Source organism: Microtus oregoni, unplaced genomic scaffold (assembly GCF_018167655.1).
Source record: "Microtus oregoni isolate MIOR12 unplaced genomic scaffold, Mior012 000044F_ref0000062, whole genome shotgun sequence".
NCBI lineage: Eukaryota > Metazoa > Chordata > Mammalia > Rodentia > Cricetidae > Microtus > Microtus oregoni.
The window spans coordinates 909,961-936,434 of NW_024543218.1; the positions used below are offsets into that span (position 1 = coordinate 909,961).

Here is a 26,474-nt window from a genome sequence, read left to right on the forward strand (position 1 = left end):
TGGAGGCAGGATCGCCATTTGTACTGAGGTCAAAGCTCAGTGGCTTGCTGCTTTGCTTTTCTGGTCTTCAGGTTGAACCACAGTATATGTTTTGGGTTTTTATTAACTGTGCTTTAATAGTGGGCCCTTATAGCATGCCCGAACTGGATTTAAACTTCACTCTGCCCTCTATAATTTTGTGACCTTTAGTGACTTTAAAGAGCTAGAGAAGCAGCTCTGCTAAGCTCCCTGAACTCTAATTTTCTCATTTATACCTGGGGATAATAAGTATCTTTTAGAGATTTGGGTTGTTTGTTTGTTTTTTTTTTTTGTTTGTTTTTTGTTTTTCAAGACAGGGTTTCTCTGTAGCTTTGGAGCCTGTCCTGGAACTAGCTCTTGTAGAACAGGCTGACCTTAAACTCACAGAGATCTTCCTGCTTTTGCCTCCCAAGTGCTGGGATTAAAGGTGTGCACCACCACTGCCCGGCGAGATTTGGTTTTAAAAAAAGTTAACATTTGTTTTTGTAAAGAACCAGTATGGTATGCAATATACAGGAGTTCTCAGCAACGATGGCCGTTTATAACAGCTTAATGGTGATATAAAAAAATCCACCTATAAATCAACATAACTCACATACATTTTGAAAAAATATGTCACCCAGGAGGAAATCCAAGCAGGATTTCCAGCCCCACAAAGAAATTTATAATCCATTTAAAAATAGATGTCTCTTACATCTATTGAATGTTTGACAAAATAATCCAAACATTCTCTTTTTTTTTGGCTTTTGTTTTTGAGACAAGCTAGCCTTGAACTCATGATCTTCCTGCTTCAACCTCAGTGATTGCTCCTATTATAAGTGCATGTCACCACACTGCGCAACATTGTATTATTAATGGAGTACTGAGTAACAGTATGGTACATTTGGTTTCTGGCACTATACATCAGCCTGATTTTTCCAAATGGCAGTCTCGTAAAACATACCCTGGAACTCATAATACCATCTGGAAAAACACTTCCTAAGGAAATAATTGAAAAGGAAATTTTTGTTTGTACAGGTATTTGTAGCTTTCTTTTTAGTTCCAGACTTTTGTGACTTTAGAACTAAAAGAGGTGAGATGATTTTTCCCTCTTATGTTTCATGCCGGAATCATCTTGGAGCTTTTAAAAAGCATTCATGTCCATTCCAAAGATTCCCAGTTAATTGTTCTAGAATACAGCCTTGTCCTAAGTATGGTTTAGAGCTGCTCAGATGAGCCTAACATGTATCCAGGAAAGAGAATTGCTCTTGCTCCTCCCTATCAAGGGGCCTGAGAAAATACAAGAACCAGAGAGATTAAAAGGCCTCACAGAAGAAAACATGGGTGATGGAAGACCTAGGTGAAAATGAAGATTTACCTACTGCCTCCTTCCAATTGCAAATCCCAGAAGCACCCATGTGCTTAGCATTTAGACTAGGCAACAAAGTACAGGAGTAATACGATGCGTTCGGCAATACTACTAAACGGATGGCTATGGGCAGGATGGAAAGGAATGCATGCAGCTTGATAACCACAGTGACCAGGGTCCACACTGCCCCTTATGCAGAGCAGCAATTGTTTCTGCTGGTACTGTTGCCTCCTTTTGGGGGAGCACAGCTCTTTGTTGCCCTTCTCGGATTTACTAGAGGCAAGTCCATCTGTTAGAAGGGTGGGGCTCTGAGCATCCAGTACTCATAGGTGGTGAACTGGCCATTTTACTGCTTTGTGGCATGAAGTATGCTGCTCTCACTCATCTCTAGAACTTTTCACCTCTCCCAACCAAAATTTCACACCCATTAAATACACCACCACGGTTCTGTCTCCATGAATCTGACTCTTAGAGATAGGCCCAGCCCATAGTGGTTTGGCTGGCTCCATCACCAGCTCTGGAGACAAACAAGGCAGATAGTACTGAAAGCTGATCTGTTACTTGTCTGTTGCTCCTGGGCCTGGCTGTTTCATTGTTCTTCTTTTTCCCATCTCTGAGTAGTTCCTGGTTCCTTATCAAAGAGCCATTATATGTCAAGAGACATGCTAGATACTGGGAGTCCTATACAGAGAGACCAGCTTCTGTCTGTAGGTAATTCATAGCTCAGGAAACAGAAACAAACACACTGTTTACATATCATATGATATATATATCACTTATACATATCATATATATATATATATATATATATATATATATATATCATAATATCACAGCCTAGTGGGATTGGGGACATTTCCCCAAGGGGATGACAAGGAGTCCTCAAGGAGGGGAAGTGAAGCCAGGAAAGAAGTGTGCACGTGGTAGGCAAACTGAGAGGATGGCTCATTGGAGGGACTGAGGCGAGGCATTCAAGCCCCAGAGCTAGGGGAATCGCAAGGACTTACCTGTGGTTGGAGCTCAGGAGCAGTTAGGGAAACAGAGGGGGTGGGGCTGGAGGACTAGGCGGGCTCCAATGCCAAGATTCCCTACACTGTGCTAAGGAGGGGCCCTGGGAAGGTTCTAAGGGACAGAAGAAGGAATGAGCTGTCTGCACATGTCCTGGGCCCCCAGCTGTAGCCCTGATTTTGCCTTGGCTTCAGGACCTGGTTTGCTGTAGTTCATCACAGTGCCCAGGCTTTCAGACAGCGTGTCTTAGTACTGACGCATGAGTGGATCACAGCTCTCAATAATTCTGACAAATTACATGTAATGTGTCGGTTAGTCTGGAAAATAAAGGGATTCATGAGTGAAATGTGGTTCTAATTGCTAATGCCTTTGTGTGGAAACAGTGATGAAGTCATCAGACTTCTCAAAATGCCACATTTTGTAATTTTCTGTCTCTGGAATTCAAGCATGTTATTTGATGACACACATTAGTTGATAATGAGAGGAAAACATTACAGCCCGAGTCAAGCAAAGATTCTGTCAGAATCACAGGAAGGGGGTTGGGGCAAAGTGAAAGAGAAAAGGAAAGAGCCAAGCAGATTAGTGTTTAGCCACAGGAGAACTCAACATGCACAGAGCCCTTCATTTATCAGTGGTGAGCAGAAGGGCATGGTGTGAGCACAAGGGCGTGGTGTGAGCAGAAGGGCGTGGTGTGAGCAGAAGGGCATGGTGAGAGCAGAAGGGCGTGGTGTGAGCAGAAGGGCGTGGTGTGAGCAGAAGGGCATGGTGAGAGCAGAAGGGCGTGGTGTGAGCAGAAGGGCGTGGTGTGAGCAGAAGGGCATGGTGAGAACAGAAGGGCATGGTGTGAGCAGAAGGGCATGGTGAGAACAGAAGGGCATGGTAAGAACAGAAGGGCATGGTGAGAACAGAAGGGCATGGTGAGAACAGAAGGGCGTGGTGTGAGCAGAAGGGCATGGTGTGAGCAGAAGGGCATGGTGAGAACAGAAGGGCATGGTGTGAGCAGAAGGGCATGGTGTGAGCAGAAGGGCATGGTGTGAGCAGAAGGGCGTGGTGTGAGCAGAAGGGCATGGTGAGAGCAGAAGGGCGTGGTGTGAGCAGAAGGGCGTGGTGTGAGCAGAAGGGCATGGTGAGAACAGAAGGGCATGGTGTGAGCAGAAGGGCATGGCGTGAGCACAAGGGTGTGGTGAGAGCAGAAGGGCATGGTGAGAACAGAAGGGCACGGTGTGAGCAGAAGGGCATGTTGCGAGCAGAAGGGCATGTTGTGAGCAGAAGGGCATGGTGTGAGCAGAAGGGCGTGGTGTGAGCAGAAGGGCGTGGTGTGAGCAGAAGGGCGTGGTGAGAGCAGAAGGGCGTGGTGAGAGCAGAAGGGCGTGGTGTGAGCAGAAGGGCGTGGTGTGAGCAGAAGGGCATGGTGTGAGCAGATGGGTGTGGTGTGAGCAGAAGGGCATGGATCAAGGTTAAAACATAGGGTAGTTACTTTCTCATTATCTTAGTGGTATATGAGAGTATCTTAGAGTATATTATAGGTAGTTGATGTTCAGGGCGTGGAACCTGCTTACCATTTAAGATATTGCCCCACAAGCCAGGTGGTGGTGGTGCACACCTTTAATCCCAGTACTCGGGAGGCAGAGGCAGGTAGATCTCTGTGATTTTGAGGCCAGCCTGGTCTATATAGCAAGTTCCAGGACAGTCAGGGCTGCTATACAGGGAAACCCCTATCTCAAAAAAAAAAAAACTAAGAAAGATATTGCCCCATATCTCTGCCCTCATTTACCCCCAGACAGTGTAGTCTAGAAAGAGAGGTGTTAAGGCCAGGGTTTGGGTAATGGTCTGTCTCGTCCCTTTAAGAGACAAGCCCCACCCACTCCCCCCAGTCCCCTGAGGCAGTGGACCTTCCTTCCTTCTTTTTTATCTCTCTTCTAAAGAGGTAGCTTCTCCTCTTCTCCCCACCCCTCCTTGTACCCCTTCCACCTCTCCCCTTTCCTCTTCTCTTCCATAACCCACTAAGTAAATATAAATATCTAACCTCACTCTGCATGGTGTGCCTAGCTGTCTGTCTCTTACCCGCCTCATGGCTCCCTGCCTGGACCCAATGCCCCAATGCCCCTCATGGTGGGGCTTGTCTCTTAAAGGAACAGGACAGACCATTGCATGTAGAAGGAGCAGTGGGCTGCTTTCCTGCCACCTGGCTCCCAGCCACCTGGCTAGCTTATGCCCCAAAAATAATAACACGGAAACTGTATTCTTTTAAGCACTGCCTGGCCCATTATCTCTAGCCTCTTCTTGGCTAACTCTCATATCTTGCTTTAACCCATATCTAGTAATTTGTGTAGCACCACAAAGTGGTGGCTTATCGGGAAGATTCTAACCTGCATCCATCTCGGAGAGGAGAGCTATGGCGTCTGCCTCATTGCCTTCTTCCCAGCATTCTATTCTGTCTACTCCGTCCACCTAATTTTCTGCCCTATTAAAAGGCCAAGGCAGTCTCTTTATTAACCAATGAAAGTAACACATAGACAAATGACCCTCCTCCATCAATTACATTTTGGATCTAGGGTGGTGGCAGAAGCCAAGGTCACTCCTTCACCTCTGCCTCAGTAAGAGTTTCCATCAGTGCCCCTGACTACCCACCCTTTTGCTGCTTGTGCAGAAATATTTTATCTGCCTCTGCTGACTTGGCCAACAGTCCTGGGCCAGATTCAACTTAGCAACCAAGAGCTTCCCTCTTGAAGCAAACATGCAGAGTATGATAATTAATATTTGTTGTCAAATTGGTAGGAATTAGAATCACCATAGAAACATATCTCTGGGTCACTATAGAAACACACCTCCAGGTCACCATAGAAACACACCTCCAGGTCACCATAGAAACACACCTCCAGATCACCATAGTAGCATACCTCTGGGTCACTATAGAAACATACCTCTGGATCACCATAGAAACACACCTCTGGGTCACCATAGAAACACACCTCTGGGTCACCATAGAAACACACCTCTGGGTCACCATAGAAGTACATTTCCACTATAGAAAAACACCTCTGGGTTACCATAGAAGCATGCCTCTGGGTCACTACAGAAACACGCTTCTGGGTCACCATAAAAACACATTTCTGAGTGTGTCTTTAAGGATGTTACCAGAAAGGTTTAACTGAGTAGCAAAGACTCACCTTGAATGTGAGTGACACCATCCCATGGTCTGGAGTCCCAGACTGAGTGAAAAGGAGAAAGCCAGCCGACAGCATGCTTTTCTCTCTCTGCTTTCTGACTGTGAACATACGTGACCAGTGGCTTCATGTTCCTGTCACTGTGCCTCCCTCTCATGACAGGCCACGCCTCGAGCTGTGAGCCCAGGCAAGCTTTTTCCTTTAGGCATTTTGTCACAGCAGTGAGCAACAGTTAATACCGAGGGTCTGGAGAGGCAGAGTAAAGGTTCTTGTGATGGGGGAAAGAAGTGAGAGAAGGAAGTGCAGGCCCAGGAAAGAACAGAAAGAAATTAATATTTGAAGGCATGAGTAAAGCATTCCACAGAAAACCAAGGCCTCTTTGGGATTGCTTGAGCTTACTGGTGGCAGAGTCTACTCCAGAGACATGGCAGTGGACAGGACCTGGGTGCTGTACCATCACAGGTTTGCTCTTTTCCAGAAGTCCTTCCCTTCTGCCTAGTTCAGAGGGAACTTGCTCAGGACATTTGCAGCCTGCAGGGCCTGATGGGAGACGGTTGGCTTCACATTGCCACTGCTCAGATAACTAGTTCTAATTTTAGATCCAGATCTAGTTCAGAACTGGTTCATTTAATAACTGGGTGAAACTTGGCTTCTGGAAAGAATTCTAGGCCCAGTCCTCTCACTATTCCCACGGCCCCTCTTCCACACCTCCTCACTCCACTGCTTGCAACCCACAGCCTTAAATGGTAACACAAACACATTTCTGGATTGTTTTCAGGGACATCAGAGGTTAAAAACAAAACAGCACCAAAGAAGGGGCATGTCAGAGGTGAGATATCAATTCCAAGCAGTTTCCTTTTGAGAATAAACTGTTCCTTCCTAAGGTATGCTGCTCAGTTTATGAGTGAGGACAGAGTAGGTCAGTCACCTTCTAGATCAAAAGCCCAGAAACTCCATCTAGAGACCGCTTGAGAAGGAATGCAGCTTTAAAGCCTAGGGGCATGACGTGGTTCTTGAAGCATTCAATGAGCAGCAAGGTAAGACATCAGATACTCAAGACCCACCCTCCCTACACGCACGTAGATGTATGTGCGGTGTGTGCACACACCACACACACACACACACACACACATACACACACACGGCAAATTTAAGCTAGTGGGGATACAAGCTAGTTACCCTACAATTGTAGGTTATTCCAACTGCAGCCTTCAAAAAACCCGGTAATTCACTTAAGATTTTTCTTAGGTTTAGATGATCTGCATTGGAGAGATTGGGCTTAGAATTTGGAAATTTTTAACCACAGGGCCTGTATCAGTTATTTTTCTTCCCCTTTCCCAGCATAACGTTAGATTTCCCTCTTTGTTCTCATCTGGTAAAGGTGAGGGAATCATTTAGATGTTGCTTTATGAAGCTCTAACTGGGAATCATGTTTTCTTCCTGTGCCACGTCCTTACTGCATCGTGTCACTGAGTCCACCACCATGTAATTGTCTCTAGGGATCTTTTCACTCTGCAGTGTGCTGCGCTGTGCCTCGGTGTGCCGTGCCGTGTGTGCCTCGGTGTGTTGTGCTGTGTGTGCCTTGGTGTGCTGCGCTGTGTGTGCCTCGGTGTGCTGTGCTGTGCCTCGGTGTGCTGCGCTGTGTGCGCCTCGGTGTGCTGTGCTGTGTGTGCCTCGGTGTGCTGCGCTGTGTGCGCCTCGGTGTGCTGTGCTGTGTGTGCCTCAGTGTGCTGTGTGTGCCTCGGTGTGCTGCGCTGTGTGTGCCTCGGTGTGCTGTGCTGTGTGTGCCTCGGTGTGCTGCGCTGTGTGTGCCTCGGCGTGCTGCTCTGTGTGTGCCTCGGTGTGCTGTGCTGTGCCTCGGTGTGCTGTGCTGTGCCTCGGTGTGCTGTGCTGTGCCTCGGTGTGCTGTGCTGTGCCTCGGTGTGCTGTGCTGTGTGTGCCTCGGTGTGCTGCGCTGTGTGTGCCTCGGCGTGCTGCTCTGTGTGTGCCTCGGTGTGCTGTGCTGTGCTTCGCTGTGCCTCTGCGCTGTGCCTTGGTGTGCTGGGTGTGCTGCGCTGTGCCTTGGTGTGCTGCGCTGTGCCTTGGTGTGCTGGGTGCAGCCCATGCAGGGGCTTTCAGCAAATGCTTCATGCACTTAACTGAATAGATGCAGAGTTTCTTTTCATTTTTATCATATTTTCATTTTCCTTTTTTCATATTGTAGATATGTGAGTTTTAGTTTAAGCCTAGGAAATAGCTTTCTTATTTTAGGTGGAATTTGGTTCTTAATTGTTTTCTTCACATTTCACTTCTTAACAATGTTTCTTTCATTCCCCCCTCATGCAGAGAGTGATGGTCTGCCACTGATTACTTTGTGTGCTGCTGTAAAGTGAACGCGAGCTGGCCGAGTGCTAGGGCCTAAATAAAGCTTAGACATCTATTTTGTCTGCAGTCACTCATCATTTTATACTCAGAAAATGCCAACATTCTTCCAGTTAGCTTAAAGAGAAAATCTATATCTGCCTTAAAACCAGACATTTCCTTAAGAGAAGAAACTAGCTAGAATTCTCGTCTCTCTCTGAATATAGAGGAGTGGAATTATAGAATTAAAGTACTATTTATTTATTTATTTGTTTGTTTATTTATTTATTTATGGTTTTTTGTTTGCTTGTTTGTTTGAGACAGGGATTCTCTGTGTAGCCCTGGCTGTCTTGGAACTCACTCTGGAGACCATGGTGGCCTGGAACTCACGGAGATCCACCTGCCTCTGCCTCCCTAGTGCTGGGTTTAAAGGCGTGTGCCACCTCCACCCGACTTGAATTAAAGTATGTTTTATAGACAATGTGGTCTCAATGAACCGCATATACCAGAAAAGTCTCTAGGCATTCTGCGAGGCAAACCTGATGAAAGTTCTTGAAGCAAATGGTTTCTGCAGTTTATAGATGTAGTTGCGTATTTTCCGTTCAGTTAGTATGTGTGCTGTGTGTCCGTGTGTGAGAGTGGGAGAGACAGCTTGCTGGGGTTGGTTCTTCCTTTCACTCAGCTGGGGTGTTTGTCTTGTTCAGCTCGGCTGAGTATTTCAGGTCCGTTGACCCACCAGCTTCATGGTGGTCGTCCTGTCTGTAGGCCCATATTTCTGTATGGTGTAGCAGCAGGCATCAACATCTGTCTGTCATCTCGCTGTAGGACTCCTGGGGCTATAGGCTCTATGGTGTTCTGGAATTACGGATGTGAACCATTGCTCCAGACTTCTTTCCACATGGAGTCTGGGGAGGGAACCTGTGCTGTCAGGCTGAGCCCCTTCTTCCTCTTACCGTTGAAGAAGCAGAATTGGTTGGGAACAAAGAACCAGTTAGTTGGGCTGTCCCTGTCCTTGAGTTTGGAAGGACACAATAATGAATTCCTTTTCCTGAGGGTTTTGCTAAGAAACAAGGAAGTAAATGTTTACATCTGAAGCTCTGATGCATTTTGTCAATTTTCTTGAACCGAGAGGAACAAGGAGTGTTCATCGTGAAGTGAAATGGCCAGCACGTGGTACGCTGGGTCAGCCTCGAGTTCTTTCTTTCACGCTGTGCCTTTTGCCCCTGTGGTATATGTGTTACCAGTGGCGCACACAAAGCCCACATCTTGGCAGTAAAATTCCATGAAGTATATTTTGAGGATCAGATTCCTACACCTGTTTTTAGCTATAAACACAAGCCACTTGTTTTGCACTTTTAAATATAAAGCAATAAAGTTATATTGGACACTGGCCATGTAACCCAGTGAAACTGCTTTATTTGCTTTAATGAGGCCAGATTCATGGAACCATCAGCCTAATCCTACTGCTCGTGCAACTTCTTGCTGTACTGCTTCGTCTCTTCTGGGTCTGGGACTACCCTCCCTTGTGCTGCTATATTTATCTGCCTTCTTGGCCATAAAAGGCTGCCTGTGGGGCCCTGACATTCTGCTGCCTGACCACATGCATTATTTTTGAACTGGCCCCCTGATCCTGCCTCTAGCCCTGCCTCTTAACTTTCTCTGGGATTCAGCCACCTAGGGTCTTCATTCTCTCCTCCTGCTCCTTGGCCACAGCAGTGGAATATCCCCCGGCCATCTCTGCCCCAGAGACTGGTAAGTGTGACACACAGGCGGCAAATGCACTCGGTAGTTTATGTCTGTCTTCTCAGCTCAGCAGGGCAATGCAGGGGAAGGGAGAGCGGGGCCGCAGGGTGCCTGCTGGGGCCCGTGCCATTTTGCTGTGTCACTGTATTCTTTTGAAATGAAGCTGCCATTGCTGGAACTATAAGATCATATTGTTTCAGATTCAACTCCAAGTTATAGTTCAGCGGTCTGGTTGGAATCTGGACTGGACGAGGGACAGGAAGTAGTGAGGTGTTTTCCCTCCTCTGCATGCCTACAGATCTGTCTCCATCCCCTAGTGCAAATTAGGCCAGATGCACACAAATTCCCTTCAAAGCCACTAGCGCATGCTCCAGTGTGGGTGAACTCTCAAGTGCACTGTGTTATTTCTGACTTGAAAATGGTTGGGTACTAGAGAGGTGGCAGACCTGGCACTGTGACCCTGAAATTATTGCCTCCTGTAGGTAATTGTCATCAGCTTTTGGCCTCTGCTGCCAGCATTAAGAGTCCTGCAGCAAGATTACAATTACAGAGTTAGTATTTCTTCCTCAGCTCCCAAACTATTTTTAGGAAGAAAATGTAGGTTTCAGAGGCACAGAAGATGACAAAATCATCTTTCTTTTTAACAAATTCTGGCTGTTGTGTATTGGGCTAAACCTGACTCACATAAGAAAAGGAGGTGGTTTATACCTTGGTTCCAAAGGTCAGTCAGTCCTGGTGACTTAAAGTCAAGCCCTGTTTACTGGTAATACATGACCCCTATGTACTAAGTAATAGATATTAATAAAATAAATGTACTTTGGGTCAGATAACAAAGACTGGAAAATAGAATTAGGGTAATACATTTAAATAATATGTTCTGTGAAAATGACAGCATTTTGAATCATCTGGTGGTGGTGTTAGTTTACAATGTAATATAATATAATATAATTGCATTATAATATAGTGAAAGATCTTTGTTATTTGTAAGTCACTCGTGGCACTGCCACAGAGACTTCTCTAACATTTCACGACACTAATACCATTCTAGATTAATGTATCCAAACGCTTTATACTATAAACATTATCTAGTAACTATTAAGTACAATTCTGTATATTTAATAACAGGAAAAGCAATCTATTTAAGTGTTGTTTGCTAGTAGCTATTTTTTTTCTTCTTAGGAAATGCCATGTAGACTGGTATTTTCCATGGGACCTAAGATGCACATTTCTGGATTTTCTTTTTTAGAGAGTACACTTTGAGTTTTTAAGCAGTTTAAATAAAACTTAGTTTTGAATTTGACAAAAATTTAAAGGACTCACTCCCCACTTAGGATTTTTAAGTAAAATAAGGTTTGAAAAAAACCTTTACTTGAAAATAATTTTCTTACATATTTTTGAAAATAATATTTCAAAATATGATGCATTAAAACTTAGGGGGAAATATCTATAAAATTATGACATACCCTATTTTCCCACATGGCGGGTAGTCTTTCTTTGGTGATGCATTATTTATAAAAGTGAATGCGGGGTCTCCGTGAGTAAAGGCACGTGAGTTCCATCCCTGGAACCCACATGAAGGGAGGAAAGAGCAGATGCTAACAAGTTGTCCTCTGCCCTCTGTGTACATGCAGTGACACAATGCACCCCGCATAATTAGTTAATTAATAGATGGACCGGTGTAAATAGAAAAGTAAATACAATGTGAAGCCTCCCCTCCTGAAGCTAAATGACCAGCGGGCGTTCACACTGCCAGCTGCCCAAGTTCACACTGCCAGCTGCCCAGGAGCCCAAGTTCACACTGCCAGCAGCCCAAGTTCACACTGCTAGCTGCCCAAGTTCACACTGCCAGCTGCCCAGGAGCCCAAGTTCACACTGCCAGCAGCCCAAGTTCACACTGCTAGCTGCCCAAGTTCACACTGCCAGCTGCCCAGGAGCCCAAGTTCACACTGCCAGCTGCCCAAGTTCACACTGCCAGCAGCCCGAGTTCACACTGCCAGCTGCCACACTGAGGCCTGACGTTCTTCTTTATATAGTAAGAATCGAAATATCCATATTTTTATTTGGAATAAGTATTTTTTCTGGTTTGAAAGTTGCCAAGTGTTTATAAGATTTGGGAGAACTTGTATTCATAAACATTCGCAGACCCCGGTTTAGTTCTGGGGCTTTACTGTTTGTACTCATATTCATCTTCTTCTCTCACCTCGGAAAGGATATCACTGTGCAGTCTTAGCTGATCTGAAACGTCCAGAGACCAGGATGACCTCCAACTCGCAGAGATCCACCTGTCTCTGCCTCCAGAGTGCGGGGATTAAAGGTGTGCGCCACCACCCAGCAATCTTTGTTTTCAGTTTCACCTACATGCAGTTGGCTCTAAGATTTAATATCCACCCTACACTATGACCGTGTTCTTCACTTGGCTTCCCACTTAAACCATCAGCTGGAGGGTGTAGCAGGTACCTTAAATGTAGGACATCTCCAACCATCCTCTGGATTTTTCCATCCCAGATGATACTTTCTTCCCTTCCCCATCTCAGATAATGGTAACTTCACTCTCCTAGTCAGGAGAATAAAAAGCCTTGGGAGCATTGCCTTTTCCTTCATGTGAATGCCACTGGCTGTCCCTTCGAACCACGAGCCCAGTGTAAAGGACAAGAGGTCTAGCCTGCAGAAATGTATTTCCTTACAGTTCTGGAGTCTAGAAATCCAAGGTCAAGTGTTCTTAGATTTGATAAGGCTACTCATCTAGAGGACCCAGGTTCAATTCCCAACACCTACATGGCAGCACACTGCCTTTTGTAACTTCAGTCCCAAAGGCTCTGACACCCTCTTCTCTATACCATGTGTCAGCACACACATGGGGTACAAACATAGCATACAGGCAAAACATCAAGACAATGTGAATAAGGGTAAAGCAATGGTAAGGCTTCTGATAGGCTTGTAGATGGACCACTTCTGTGCTTCCACATGATGGTTGCTATGGCTTGTAGATGGACCACTTCTGTGCTTCCATGTGATGGTTGCTATGGCTTGTAGATGGACCACTTCTGTGCTTCCACGTGATGGTTGCTATGGCTTGTAGATGGACCACTTCTGTGCTTCCACGTGATGGTTGCTATGGCTTGTAGATGGATCACTTCTCCTGTGCTTCCACATGATGGTTGCTCCATCATTGTTTAGATACTGCCACCCACATGGTTGGTCACTTTATCATGTGTTCAGACACTGTCCTTCACATGGTGGTCACCCTATCAAGTATTTGAGACACCATCCTGATTTTCTTTTATTCTGGGGATACCAACCCTGGTGGCTAAGGGCCTCCTGATGCGCTCATTTCAGTTGAATTTTCCCCTTAAGAACCCAGTTTTTCTTTTTTTTAAATATTTATTTATTAATTATGTATACAATGTTTTGTCTGTGTGTATGCCTGCAGGCCAGAAGAGGACACCAGACCTCATTACAGATGATTGTGAGCCACCATGTGGTTGCTGGGAATTGAACTCAGGACCTTTGGAAGAGCAAGCAATGCTCTTAACCTCTGAGCCATCTCTCCAGCCCCAAGAACCCAGTTTTTAAACGCAGTCTCATTCTGAGGGTTGGAGGCCCTTTAGCACATCAGTCTGGGGAAAGGGTATAATTCAGCCCAGTGTAGCCCTCTAATTGATCTCTTGGCTTTTCTTCAACAATCTTTTCTTCAGACATGAGCAAGGGCTTGCTTCTTCAGAGACTTCTTTTGGCGTGTTAGCTCTCTGAGTAAAAGTCACACCCTTTGTATCTCCTTTAGGAGCCTGTACTATCTGCCCTTCCTCTCTTTCTGCAGCCCCACTGTTAGCTCGCCAACACATTTGCTCTTTCTTGGTGTTTTGGCGTGGGTGTTTCATCTGGAGCACGTAGTGGTGAAGCTTGGTCTATCTGAGGGACCCTTGGCAGTAGGACCAGGATCTATCCCTGGTACGTGAGCTATCTTATTGGAGTCCATTCCCTATGGTGGGATGCCATGCTCAGCCTTAATGCAGGGGTGACGGGCTTGGTTCTGCCCCAACTCAATGTACCAGACTTCCTTGACTCCCTATAGGGGCCTTTACCCACTGGGAGGAGTGGATGGGGGAAGAAGCTGGGGGAAGGTAAGGGGGGGGGGGTGGCAGGAAAAGGGGTGGGAAGAGAACTGTGGTTGACTGTAAAATGAAATTTAAAAATAGATAAATAAAATAAAGAAAATTAGAAATAGGCACCACAGAATGTTTGAGAGAAAGCACAGTAGTCAGAGAAGAAACTTTGTTTGACTGTCCTAAGCAAGCAAGAAAAGAACACATAATGGCAGGGAGAGGATTTGTGAGTGCCCGGTTAAGGTGAACTTACAGTCTTTCCTATTCACTTCTCAGAACCATTGCAATCTGCATTTTTTCTACTCTGGCTGAGATGAATTGTTCTTGGGGATTGTTCAGTCAAGAACTGTTCTCTTGTAGGTTGCCCCCTCCTCTCAAGGGCACACGATGTCTTTGCCTTTCTATCAGAAGTCCCACCAGCACTATGACCTCAGTTACCGGAACAAGGACCTTCGCACCACCATGAGCCATTACCAGCAGGAGAAGAAGCGCTCTGCCATCTACACGCATGGCTCCACCGCCTACAGCAGCCGCTCTTCCGCAGCACACCGCCAGGAGTCGGAGGCTTTTAGTCAAGCGTCAGCAGTCTCCTCCCAGCAGCAAGCTGCTCAGGCCTACAGTCTTGGAGCGTCCCAGTTCTCTCGAGGGACTGACGTCAGCCGGAAAACAGCCTCGGCTTATGATTATGGCTATTCCCACGGGTAAGTCAGGAGCAGCCTCCAACCTCGGGCACATGCTCTGCCTTAAATATGGCGACCGTGTTATTCCAGGTGTGGAGGGAGACCCCAGCACTGTGTCTTACCTTTCCCCTTTACTGTCTGTTTGAAATTCACGGAGTTTTGAGTCTCACTGGAGAGTCTCGCTTGAGCCATCCACTGCAGTGGTATTTCTAGAAGCAAGGAAGTTTTGGTTACTCTGGCAGCCACAGGGCCAGGAAACGTTTTGATACTCAGCAGGTCTCTTGGTGCTCATAGTGTTTCGGCTTAGATTAAAAGCCAGTACAGAATATAAAATTCACAGGCGCCAGGGAGCTAATCTACAGCAGAGATGCATTGGAATTTTTCAAAATCGGAAAACCAGTGCTCCAAGTCCCAAGTTATTATTCAAGCAACAAGTATTTTCTCGATCTGGAATATTCTATACAGAAGCCCGGCCTTCACTGGGTGAGCCTGAGAACGATAGGAACAAGCATGCGTTGGGTCAAATTAGATCACTGACCACACACAGCGAGGAGACTCTACCCCAAAACAGAAGGTCACGTGGGATGCTAGGAAGAGTAAATCACAGGTGAAGGTCTGCTCTGTGACAGAAACCCCGACTCTTGCTTCTTTGAAAACAGTAAAGTTAGCATAAATATGAACGGTTATATTAGAAAGTTCCCATTTGGATCTCTTTGCCTGGGGTGGGAGTTAAGGCTGATTTCCTGACTGAGGTCTTGCAGGTGAGAGCGGGACGTTTCCTTCTTTTAAGAGATACTAATTTATTTCAGTGTATGTGTGTGTGATGGCATGAGTTTATGTGTACCACTTGCATGTAGGTGCCCACAGAGACCAGAAGAGGGTGCCAGAGCCCCTGGAACCGGAGTTTTATGTGGTGGTATGAGACACACAGTGTGAGAGCTGGGAATGGAACCTGAATCCTCTGAAGAGGAGTAGTGCTCTTGACTGTTAATCTAGCTCTCCAGCCCCAGGTAGTCCATTCTCATCAGTACCAGAAATTAGTATTAGTCAGGGCTCCCCAGAGGAGCAGAATTGGTAGAATGAAGGTATATAATATATATTATATATATTATATATAATATGTGTAATATTATACACACAGACAGATACGTATGGGATTTATTAGAATGGCTTACAGGTTGTGGTCCAGCTAGTCCAACAATGGCTGTCTACCAATGGAACGTCCAAGAATCCAGTAGTGGTTCAGTCCACAAGGCTGGATGTCTTGTCTGGTCTTCAGAATATTCCCAAATACTGAAAAAGTAGCCTTTAATGCAAGTATAGACTTGCCGGTGAGAGTGAGCGCAAGCAAGCAAAGAGAGCAAGCCTTCTTCCACGTTCTTTATATAGGCTGCCAGTAGAAAGTCGGCCTAGATTAAAGATGTATCTTCTAACCTCAAAAGGTCTGGATTAAAAGTGCTTCTTACCATTTCAAATGATTTTAATTGAGAAAAAAACCCTTCCCAGGTGTATCTAAACTTTTGGGTTTTAGTTAATTCTAGATTTGGTCAAGTTGACAACCAAGGATAGTCATCACAGTCCACCCCTTGTCAACTTGACACACGCTCCTTATGTCATGCTTAATTTTAACATGAAAACAATAGCTAGGCCATAATTATACCTAGCATGATATAACTATTCCATATACAATTGCAAATGCATTGTATATTTAACCAGGTAATGATTATGCCTAACATGATATAACTATCCCTTGAACAACTGCATATGCATTATAAATTTTTGAAAAATTTTAGAATTGGTGACATTGTTCCTTGAGGGATATTCTTTTAGTATCTCAAACCTAAATATGATTACCACTAATTTTCTCATATTGATATTATACTTATGCATCATGTTATCATGTTACATTGCATGATAAAAAAAATTGAGGAGGCCAGGGGGAGGGGAGGGAGTGGGAACAGGGATAGCTATGTATATTGAAAAAATGTAGTATTGAAAATTCTTTTTTTATTACTTAAAAAAATACCAATCCAAATTTTCACTCCCTCCCCTCCTCTCAGTCCCCTCCTTCTCCCTCCACAGACCCTTCCACCCTACCCCCTCCATTCCTAAGAGAGGGCCATGCACCCTGCCCTGTGGAAAGCCCCAGGCCCTCCCTACTACATCTAGGTTGAGCAAGGTTTACATTCAAAGAGAATAGGATCCCAAGAAACTGGTATATGGAATAGAGACACATCCCAGTGTCACTATCAATGGCCCCTCAGTCTGCTCCAGCTGTTAACCCTCTTCAGGGGGGCTTGGTTGTTCCCATGCTCATTCACTCCTAGTCCAGTTGGAGTTGGTGAGCTCCCATTAGCTCAAGCAAACTGTCTCAGTGGATGACCCCCTCATGGTCTTGAATTACTTGCTCATACTCTCATTCTTTCTACTCTTCAACTGGATCTTGGGAGCTCAGTCCAATGCTCCAATGTGGGTGATTGCCTCTGTTCCCATCTGTTTGTTGGATGAAGGTTCTATGGTGATATTTAAGATAATCATCAGTCTGACTACAAGTGTAAGGTCAGTTCAGATACCCTCTCCTCTATTGCTTAGGGTCTCAGCTGGGGTTATCCCTGTGGGTTCTTGGGCATTTTTCTAGAACCGGGATTCTTGCTAACTCCATGATGGCTCCCTCAATCAAGGTATCTCTTTCCTCGCTCTCATATCTGTCCTTCCTCCATCTCTGCTATCCTATTCCCTCAAGTTCTCCTCAACCCCCTTCTCTCCCCCCATATTCCCCGCCCCCTCCCAAATTTTTGTCTGATTCCAATTTCCAGGTGGGTCTATATATGCTTTTCTTTGGGTTTACCTTATTGCTTAGTTTCTCTAGGATCCCGAGCTATAGGCTCGCTACCCTTTGTTTATGACTAGTATCCACTTATGAGTGAGTACATACCATATTCATTTGGGGGGGGGGCTGGGTTACCTCACTCAGGATGATGTAATTTCATCCACTTGCATGCAAAATTCAAGATGTTATTGTTTTTTACTGCTGAGTGGAACTCTAATGTGTAAACGTGCCACACTTTCTTTATCCATTCTTCAGTCGAGGGGCATCTAGGTTGTTTCCAGGTTCTGGCTATTACAAATAATGCTGCTGTGAACATAGTTAAACAAATGCTCTTGTCATATGATTGAGCATCTTTTGGATATATTCCCAAGAGAGGTATTGCTGGATCCTGAGGTAGTTGATTCCCAGTTTTCTGAGAAGCCGCAACACTGATTTCCAAAGTGGTTGCACAAGTTTGGATTCCCACTAGCAATGGATGAGTGTTCCCCTTGCTTCACATCCTCTCCAGCATAAGCTATCAATAATGTTTTTGATCTTAGCCCTTCTGACAGGTGTAAGATGGCATCTCAAAGTTGTTTTGATTTGCATTTCCCTGATAGCTAAGGATGTGAAACATGTCCTTAAGTATCTTTTGGCCATTTGAAATTCTTCTGATGAGAATTCTCTGTTTAGTTCAGTACACCACTTTTTAATTGGATTATTCAGAATTTTAATGTCTAATTTCTTGAGTTCTTTATATATTTTGGAGATCAGTCCTTTGTCTGATGTGGAGTTGGTGAAGATTTTTTTCCCATTCAGTAGACTACCTTTTTGTCTTATTGACTGTGTCCTTTGATTTACAGAAGCTTCTCAGTTTCAGGAGATCCCATTTATTTATTGATGCTCTTATTGTCTGTGCTACTGGGGTTATACATAGGAAATAGTCTCCTGTGCCCATGCATTGAAGGTTACTTCCCACTTTCTCATCTATCAGGTTCAGTGTGGTCGGATTTATATTGAGGTCTTTAATCCATTTGGACTTGAGTTTTGTGCGTGGCAACAGCTATGGATCTATTTTCATTCTTCTATAGGTTGACATCCAGTTATGCCAGCACCATTTGTTGAAAATGCTTTCTTTTTTCCATTGTATCTTTTTTGTTTCTTTGTCAAAAATCAGGTGTTCATAGGTGTGTGAATTAATATCCGGGCAGGTCTTCAATTCGATTCCATTGTTTTTTATGCCATTACCATTACATGATAAAAAAAAAATTGAGGAGGCTGAGAGGAGGGGAGGGAGTGGGAACAGGGATAGCTATGTATAATGAAAAAATATGGTATTAAAAATTCTTAATAAAAAAAGTAAAGAAATTGAGGAAAGAAAACACAAATATATGTACAAATACTTTCTTATCAAAACATGACAGAAACACTCCTGTCAATTTTAATCTTTGGTTCTGCAGCTTGTCACATGGCCTTAGCTGGTGTTTGTAATTCCCTTCCTCTGCTACCCATTCTGCGATTCCTCCACCCTCAGCAGAACCTTCAGCGGATCTCAGTGTTCCAGACCGCAAACTCAGTGATCACTGAAGCAGAAGTGTTACAGTGAGTCTGCAGTCCCTCAGAGAAGGGGGGTGTCGTGACATTGTACCATGGAAGCTTCTCTGGGGCAAATCCCGTGTTTTTGCAGTTGACTTAGCTGTGTTTGCTCATCTAGCCCACTGTGTTGGGTAGATGTGTGTTTCCTCAGTCTGAGACAATTTTTATTTTACAACTCTTGTTTTGTTTTGTTTTGTTTGAGACGGGGTTTCTCTGTGTAACAGCCCAGGCAGTCCTGGAACTTGCTTTGTGGCCCAGGCTGGCCTCAAACTCACAGAGATCCACCTGCCTCCCAAGTGCTAGGATTAAAGACATACGCCACCACTACCTGGCTATTTTACTTCTCTCTCTTTCTCTGGTTTTTCGAGACAGGGTTTCTCTGTAGCTTTGGAGCCTGTCCTGGAACTCTCTCTGTAGACCAGGATGTATTTTACTACTCTTAATAAAACATTTTATGGGAACTAAAAAAAAGACATGCAAGATATACAAAGTTTTAAGTAAGTCTATTTATAGTCTATAGAAAACATTACTCACTTTTAAAATGTAGACATTTCTGGGCTGTATGGCTTCTAACCACCTGCTGCCTCTAATGCACTTCTCCAAGGCTTAGGTGGCATTTTTCGTAATACATGGAATATATTCAGGCTTCCAAAATTTAAATATAAAATATATATCAAGGCGACTGGAAAAAGTGTCTCTCTCAGGGCATACAAAGGTTACTGGGGAAATAACGCAGCGGCTTGTGTGAGTCGGTATGGAGAGGGCAGAAATTCCTAAGTTCCTGTTCTACAGCTTCATGTTGTCAGTTACAGTGACCTCGAGGGAGCGTCCGGCAGGTTCAGTAACAGCAGAGTCTGCCAGGGTCTACCTGGAATGCACGATGGCAGCACTCTGAAATTCCACGTGGAGTGGAACAGGATCCTTTTGCCATCTCACTTTCATAGGTCATACTCTGCCTTGGGATACTCAGAAGGAGCTCATGTTGGCTGCAGAAATGGAAATATTGTCGCTGAGGAGGATCTATTTCTTGTAGCACTTATTTCAAACGAATCACCTCCCAAAGGAAAGTTGGGAGGAATTAACACCACATGTGTGTGTGCCAGCATCAACTTGTTCTCCGGAGGAATGTTCCACAGCGATGCTCAAGGACCACATTTAGGAGAGCAGCTGCCTTGCAGTGAAAGGATTAGATGTTAAATCTCCGTCCTCCTGGATCGTCTGCTCCGGGTCTGCAGAAGATGCTGTTTTTATGATCATGAAGTTATGAGCTATATTCTTATGTATTTATTTCATTTTCCCAACCTGGAAGAATTGATAGAATGTTCTACATTTATATTTTCAAATGATTTTATTTCTTTAGCTCCACTGCAAACTTATGCTCAGACCACTTTAATTTTACATGGTTTATTTAGATGCTATGCAGTATCCTTATTTATTCATAATTTGATACATCATCTCAAACATTAGTAATTGAACTGGATTTTTGGAGAGCGTGAGGGAACCCTGCTATGGAGCCTTAGACAAACTTTACACAGGAACTAAACTATAATCATGTGTCACACCACCTGTTCCTTCTGTGTGTGTAGGTTAGTGTTTATTAATGGCTTGCTATGTTCAAAGAAGATAGAGTTCAAGATTCTTGGTGGGGACAAGATGAGCTAGAAATAGTGCATATGGGGAGGGAAAATACCAGTGCCATCCTTCCCCCTTCATATCCTGAATGTAAAAGAGAAAGAAACCTAACATAACCTTGGAGGCATTTCAATATTTCATTTTTAGAACTATGAGTAACAGATGCAGGCTTAGATCTTTATAGTTTCTTCAGGTTGTTTTTAAGTTTATTCAAAAGGAAAGGAGTTTTCCTGCTAAATGAGCTATGTCTTCTGATTGTGAACAGTGTCATTGATAAAGGCCCCTGCATTGGAATTGGGTTCCTCTGCAGTGTATGTAAACACTAGGCTAGGTCTATTTTTACCCTCTACTTTGTAGTTAGATGTCCAGTGTTAAAGTGGAAAGTACAGAGATTTAAATGTGCTCAAGGCTTGGCTGACCTCAGTCAGTCTTGCTTGGAGTCAAGGTGGTTTGCTTGGAGTCAGTATGGCTGTGGTACAGATTGGTGACTGGCTATGTTACCAATCCTTTAGCTCATGGTTACATTGAGAAAAAAAGACCCTAAAGACAGTACCAACCCTGTCAGAATGGCAAAATTGATGTTTTGTGTGACAACGGTATCAACAATAGTTATCAAAGGGGGGATGCAAGGGCTCTGTGTGTGCGTTTTCATGCATTGTGTGTGCACGCACGCATGGAGGCCGGAGGCCAGTGTCTGGTGCCCTCCTCTGTCTCTTCCCACAGTTTTGAGACAAGCACTCTCACTGACCCAGGATCTTGAGAGGTCAGCTGGATTAATGGGATGGCAAGTCCTCCAGTGCTGAAATCATGGTCCACATGGTCACAACGTTCAGCTCTCTCCATGAGTGCTGGGATCTACCTCACATCCCCATGTTTTCACGGCACACACTTCACAGCCTGAGCCACATCTCACGCCCGGATTCTGTAACTTGGACTTTCCTGATCTTCCACTTCCCTTTGATCTCCAACTAAGCAGGAAATAATAGGACATCTTTGCTTTGGTTCCAGAAGACGGTTGGCAGTATGGCTCAGTGGGTAAAGGTTCTTTCACCAAACCTGCTGACTTGAGTTCGATCCCCACGCCTGGGGTGAAAAGTTAAGTCTGTCAGCATCTTCCTGCTGACCAGGCAGTGGGGAAGCCTGCGGGAACTGTTTCAACAGGTTTGACCTTTCCCCAGCATTCTCTGGGAATGAGGAAGTGATGCACTCTCTAGTCAACCACAGGACCATCTATATTGTGAGCTGGGGTGTGTCAGTGTAACTTGTACAAGGACAGGAAAATTCAACTAAAGGCATCTCTTGATTCCATTGTTGTCTGCCTAGAATACAAGGAGCAAGCTCTCCCATTCTTGCTTTAAAATGGGCCAGGCTGAGTGTAGTGGCACATGCCTTTAGTCCCAACACGTGGGAGGCAGAGGCTGGTGGATCTCTTGGAGTTCCAGAACAACCAGGCCTACAGAGTGAATTCCAGGACAGCCAGGGCTACACAGAGAAAAAAAAAAACCCACAAACAAACAAACCCAAAACCCAACCCAAACAAACAACAACACCCCTTCCCACATACACAAAACTCAACTACAACAAAAGAACTGTGTAGGTAGAAGTTTCTGTCCTTGCAGGTCCCGCAACTGTTCTTGCATTCTCATCTTGCTTCCTCTGTGTTTGGGTGGTAACTGCAAATAGAGCATCTCCTCTTCCCAGAATTCTCCTAGTGTGGTTGCCCCACCTGTACTTCCTGCCTGGCTACTGGCCAATCAGCATATTATTAAAGCAATACAAGTGACAAATCTTTACAGGGTACAAGAGCATCTTCCCACAGCAGAACTGTTAGGAAACCAGTGAAATGCTCGAAGGTTAAGGTGTTTACTGTTGCAAAGCCAGCCCACGAAACTGAGTTTAATCCTTGGAACCCAAGAAAAAGGACAAGGAAAGAAGCATTAAGTATATTAGCTATAGACTTTTCATATAGATAGAACCAAACATTTTCATTAGGGTGAGGAAGTTCCTTTCTTGTTCCATTTTGTTGAGAGATTTTAAATAATATTTACATTTTTCGTTATGCGTGCTTGAGTATATGCATGTGTACCTTGTGCATGCAGGAGCCCATGGAGGACAAATCACCCCTGAAAAAGGAGTTAAAGATAGTTATTAGCTGCCATGTGTTTGCTGGGACCTGATCCTTGGTCCTCGCAGGGACAAGTGTTAACTACTGAACCATATCTCCAGCTCCTGCTGAGAGATTCTTTTTTAACATGCATGAACACCAAATTTTGTCCAATCCTCTTCTTTTTACACATATATTAGATGATAATGTGAGTTTTGTTTTTATTCTGTTGAAGTAAATCAACCTTGAATGACGGGGTTCACTTCACTTCACTTGGTTTTATATCCTATTATACCTAGATTTTAAGGACTGGAGGTTGAAACAAACATCCCTTTGGTTTGTTTGTTTGTTTTTTTAATACATGGGATCACTATGTAACCTTGTCTGACCTGGAGCTAACTAGACTAAACTTTGAAGTCATAGAGATCCTCCTGCCTCTGCCTCTTGGGATCTGGGATTGCAGGCATGTGCCACCATGACTGGCACTTACTAGATTAATTTTTAAAAATTATTATTATTTGTGTGTGTGTGTGTGTGTGTGTGTGTGTGTGTGTGTGTGACTGCTTCTCTGTATGTATACCAAGTGCATGCTTGGTACCCAAGGAAACCAGAAGAGCGTGTTGGATCCCCTGGTACTGGAATTACAGATGGTCATGAGCCACCATGTTGGGGTACCCAGTACCTAGTACCCTTAACCATTGCACTGTCTCTCCAGCCCCAGATGCAGTTTTTTAATGCTTCGTGAATTTATTTGTACATCTATGTTCATAAAAATACTAGGCTGTAGCCATATCTTGATGTATTTTTTAAATTGTTTTGATTGAGTTATACATTTTTCTCTGCACTCCTCCATTCCTCTCTCCTCCCCTTCTACCCTCTCCTATAGTCCCCATGCTCCCAATTTACTCAGGAGATCTTGTCTTTTTCTACTTCCCATGTAGATTAGATCCATGTATGCCTCTCTTAAGGTCCTCTTTGTTGTCTAGGTTTTCTTGGATTGTGAATTGTAGGCTGGTTTCTCTTTGCTTTATGTCTAAAAGCCACTTATAAGTGAGTACATATGATATTCATCTTTCTGGGTCTGGATTACCTCGTTCAACATGTGTTTTTTTTTTCTAGATCCATCCGTTTGCATGCAAATTTTAAGATGTCATTAATTTTTTCTGCTGTGTAGTACTCCATTCTTTGTAGTACTTCATTCTTTGGTTGAGGAGCATTTAGGTTGTTTCTGGGATTTGGCTATGACAAACAATGCTGCTAGAGCACATGTCCTTGTGGCACGATTGAGCATCCTTTGGGTATATACCCAACAGCGGCAGTGCTGGGTCTTAAGGTAGATTGTTCCCTAATTTTCTGAGAAATCACCTTACTGATTTCCAAAGCAGCTGTACCAGTTTGCACTCCCACGAGCAATGGAGGAGTGTTCCCTTTACCCCACATCCTTTCTAGCATAAGTTGTCATCAGTATTTTTTTTAAAGATTTATTTATTTATTATGTATACAACATTCTGCCTCGATGTATGCCCGCATGCCAGAGGAGGGCGCCAGATCTCAGTACAGATGGTTTTGAGCCACCATGTGGTTGCTGGGAATTGAACTCAGGACCTCTGGAAGAGCAGCCAGTGTTCTTAACCTCTGAGCCATCTCTCCAGCCCTGTCATCAGTAGTTTTGATCTTGGTCATTGTTACAGGTTTAAGATGAAATCTCAGAGTTGTTTTGATTTGCATTTCTCTGATGGCTAAAGTTGTTGAACATTTCCTTAAGTGTATTTCAGTCCTTTTAGATTCTTCTGTTGAGAGTTATCTGCTCAGGTCTGTATCCCATTTTTTTTTAAATTGGATTTTTTTTTTTTGTTGTTGACCAATTACTTGAGTTCTTTGTATATTTTGAAGATTAGTACTCTGTCTGATGTGGGGTTGGTGAAGATCTTTTCCCGTTCTGTAGGCTGCCATTTTGTCTTGTTGACTGTGTCCTTTGCTTTACAGAAGCTTATTAGTTTCAGGAGGTCTTATTTATTAATTGTTGCTCTCAGTGTCTGTGCTACTGGGGTTATATTTAGGAAGTAGTCTCCTGTGCCAATGTATTCAAGTGTACTTCCCACTTTCTCTTCTATGATGTTTAATGTGGTTGGTTTTATGTTGAAATCTTTGATCCATTTGCACTTGAGTTTTGTGCATGGTGATAGATATGGATCTATTTTCAATCTTCTACATGTTGATATCCAGTTATGCCAGCACCATTTTTTAAATATACTTTCTTTTTTCCATTTGATATTTTTTGCTTCTTTGTCAAAAATCAGATGTTCCTAGGTGTGTGAACTGATATCTTGGGTCTTTGTTCTTCTGTCTGTTTTTATGGCAATACCAGGCTGTTTTCAGTACTGTAACTCTGTAGTAGAGTTTGAAGTCAGGGATTGTGATACCTCCAGAAGTTCTTTTATTTGTACAGGATAGTTTTGGCTATCCTGGATTTTTTGCCTTTCCATATGAAGTTGAGTATCGTTCTGTAGAGGTCTGTGAAGATTTTGATGGGATTTTGATGGGCATTGCATTGAATCTGTAGATTGCTTTTGGTAAGATTGCCATTTTCACTATGTTAATTTATCTTGATGTCTTGATCAGAAAATACTGACCTTACAGGACACTGAACAGTGCTATTTTAACACATTTTTTAAAAATATGAAAGTAATCATTACCATTTCTTCTTTAAATATTTGATAGGATCTATAAATATAAACCACCTAGCTGTCTAATTTTCCTTGTGAGAATATTTTAGATTATTTGTTTAATTTCTTGGCTTTGGTCATTTATAGTTTTACATTTCTTCTTGAGATAGTTTTAATCATTTTGGTCTTCACAGGAATGATTCCATTATATCTTAGTAGTCTGGTGAGTTGACCTGGAAGCGTCTACACTACTTTCCTAGGAGTCTCTTGGTTTTGTAGGCCTGGCTATAATGTGTCCACTTTCATTCTTGGTTTTAATAACTTATTTCTTTCTTTTCATGATTAAGCTACTAACATTTTTTTCAAAGTTTTCTTTGGGGGCATCTTCACTGACATTACCTGTTTCTGTTCTGTTTCCTGTTTCATTGTTTCTGCTTGAATTTTTGTTACGTTACCCTTTCTCTTGTATTTATTTTAGTCTACTTATGATAGTATATACATTTAGATATCACAGTATTTAAAGTTTCATTTTATTCTGGGCAAACCTGTCTCCATGGTATATCTTTCTTCTAGCCTTCTTTTATTTGAGACAGGGTCACTAAGTTATGCAGGCAGGCCTTAAACCTGTGATCCTCCTGTTTCAGTCTTCCCACAAGTGGACTCTAACTTCCGTATAACACAACAAATAACTGTATACAACTTTTAAAAAGAGATTCATTTCTTAAATGAAGAACCACTTCTCCATTTAATGTATTCCTTGGACTTCAGAGCTGAGTCTTGATATGTTATGTTTTATCCTTGCCTTTTGACTAGAGGGATAGATGAACAACTAACCTCGGTAGTGGGAATCCTGCTTCTGCAGTGGTGTGTGTGTGTTTGTTTGTGTGTGTGTGTGTGTGCGAGGGGGCACAAGTGCACAGATGTGGATGTGAGTTGAGGCTAGAGGTCGGTCTCCAGTGTTGCTCTCAGGTGCTCTCCATCTTGGTTCTTTGGGGGAAAGAGTGTCTCATTGGTCAGGAGCTTGCCAATTAGTTTAGGCTGACTGGCCAGTGAGCTTAGGGATCTCCTGTCTGTCACCACAGGACTGGAATGAGAAATACACATCATCGCACTTAGCTTTTTTAACATGGGTTTTGAGGATTAAACGCAGGTCCTCGTACTGTCGCAGCGAATACTTTATCAACTGAGCATCTCCCAGGTGCCTGCATTGCTCATTTTTAATAGCTCTTCAGCTGTTAAGACATACAGTACCATATGATT

At 43.7% G+C, this 26,474-nt stretch overlaps 1 protein-coding gene across 2 annotated transcripts in view; it reads left to right on the forward strand.

Moving 5' to 3' along the window:
* The first annotated feature begins 9,493 nt into the window (after positions 1-9,493).
* Positions 9,494-26,474, forward strand: part of LOC121434799 (myomesin-1-like) — a 127,544-nt gene continuing 110,563 nt past the window's right edge. Inside the window, exons 1-2 of one of the 2 annotated variants that reach the window (XM_041633771.1) lie at positions 9,494-9,633; positions 14,088-14,428. In XM_041633771.1, coding sequence (XP_041489705.1) covers positions 14,115-14,428 — 314 coding nt within the window. In that variant the 5' untranslated portion in view covers positions 9,494-9,633; positions 14,088-14,114. The remainder of the gene's footprint in view (positions 9,634-14,087; positions 14,429-26,474) is intronic. The other variant, XM_041633770.1, reaches the window with a different exon arrangement.